We start from the raw sequence: 1,881 nt of genomic DNA, 5'->3' as shown, positions 1-1,881 counted from the left end.
TTCCTTCCCATGAGTATTTGCTTGAGCGTTTGTCTTCCTCAATACGAAGCTTTCTCATTCTGCATTTAATTCCTATCTTCCTCACTATATTCCATTTTCTCCAAGCACACCCTTCTTGCCCTTAATTCTCCCTTATATATCATCTTGCTTTAAATAGTTTTTTTTTTTTTACATTGGATGCTTCCTTATTTGTCGAACAATTTTTTTTTAAAAACTTAATATTTGGTCTTGCGACAATTCGAGAGGAACAATTCTATTGTTCACTGACTATGAATTTAACCCAACATAAAAATTATTAGCATCTAACAAAATTTGAATTTCATGATTACTTGAAGAACTCAAGGTTTCACCACCTAGTCAACACTTGAGATTTTTGTCAAACAAATATTATACTTCCATTAGAAGAATTAATATAAAATAACCCACTCTTTATTGAATATATGAATGCACATCACAACACATTACATTGTATGTAGCCTTATAAAAACGGCATCAAGAGCTGGTTTCCAAACACACAAAAAGCCAAATCAAATCCATAATTTAAGTTATCAAAATGTCTTCAGGCAGTAGCAATGTTGATGCCGAACTAACCATTTTTCGTCTATACGTTCATTCACAAACTGAGTTATCTTTTGACACCAAATTCAAACAAATCGACATCATTCTAGACTTTGCCATCGAGCACCCCGTAGGCTCAGGAAAGTTCAAATCAACCTGGAACATTGATGTTGAATGGTTGCAAATGATGAAGAAAAAATATCCACAACTCAGGGTGGTAATTAGCCTTGGAGGTGTTGGCTCTGAATATCCATTCAATCCTGTCGATCCACTCAGGTGGATTATCAACGCGGTAAGCTCGATCAAACATATCATCAGTCTCTATGGCCAAAAACTGATTGATGGAATCGATATTCACTACGATGTCATTGAATCAACCGAGGAAGATTTTTCCTTCTGTATTGGAGATGTTATAAAACAACTCAGAAATGATAAACATTTATCTATCAAAGTGGTGTCTATTGCTCCAACGAAACTTGTTGAATCTTATTATCTCAAATTGTATTCGGACAACAAAGATATTATTGACTTGGTTGATTATCAGTTCTACAACGAGAATTTCTCATCAAAGAATGAATTTGTAAAACTATATGAAAAACTTGTAGTTGACTATAGTCCTGCTAAAGTCCTACCAGGAATCTCCATTTTTGCTAACCGTATCAGTAAAGAGGCCATCGCGGATCTCATCGACAAAAAATTAATTCCTGGTTACTTTGTTTGGAATCCTAATGATCACTCTCCTGTTGGCACCAACCCTTTCTCTCTTGAGAATATGCTAGAATAGAAAAGCTTTGATCAACTTGATAATAATTAATTACTACTAGCTACCTATCTAGTAATCCATCTTTAATTTTACATGTTTTAAATAAGATCTATGAAATCATGTGCTTGTAGTATTGTTTGTCTGTCATTGATTTCTTGTTTCCTTTGAATTTTTGTCATGTGTGCAAAATTGCTTATCTTGTAACAAGAGACTGTAATGCTTTGAATAATAAGAATCAAAATTTATATAATTTTTCTTTTAATACCTTTTATTTCACTTAATTGGCCATTCCTTGTTAGATTTTTCTTTTAATAAGCTATTTTGGAAACAATATAATTCTCCTACATTCGTGTTATCTGCAGCATCACCAAAAATTTTGTTATTCCTCATATTTCAACTTTCATATACAGTTTCCGTGACCGTCATTTTAAGGATAGCGACTTTTGCACTTTTTCCTTTTGTCGGGTGTGTTATCCATTTCATCTTTCTATGCCAATCTTCAGGACTATGCTGAATTTGAATCCACTCTAGGATTTCCATCCAAATTTTCTTAGTAGCAA

The 1,881-nt window shown here is 33.3% G+C and overlaps 1 protein-coding gene across 1 annotated transcript; it reads left to right on the top strand.

The window, feature by feature from the left end:
* Positions 1–553: 553 nt before the first annotated feature.
* LOC131645228 (chitinase 1-like) lies at positions 554–1,342 on the top strand. The gene has a single exon (XM_058915905.1). It carries the CDS (start codon positions 554–556, stop codon positions 1,340–1,342), a length of 789 nt encoding a protein of 262 aa, XP_058771888.1.
* The last annotated feature ends 539 nt before the right edge of the window (positions 1,343–1,881 follow it).

This window comes from Vicia villosa, linkage group LG1 (assembly GCF_029867415.1).
Source record: "Vicia villosa cultivar HV-30 ecotype Madison, WI linkage group LG1, Vvil1.0, whole genome shotgun sequence".
NCBI classification, from domain to species: Eukaryota; Viridiplantae; Streptophyta; class Magnoliopsida; order Fabales; family Fabaceae; genus Vicia; species Vicia villosa.
The sequence above is the reverse complement of the archived record's forward strand: the minus strand, read 5'-3'. Positions and strand labels throughout refer to the sequence as shown.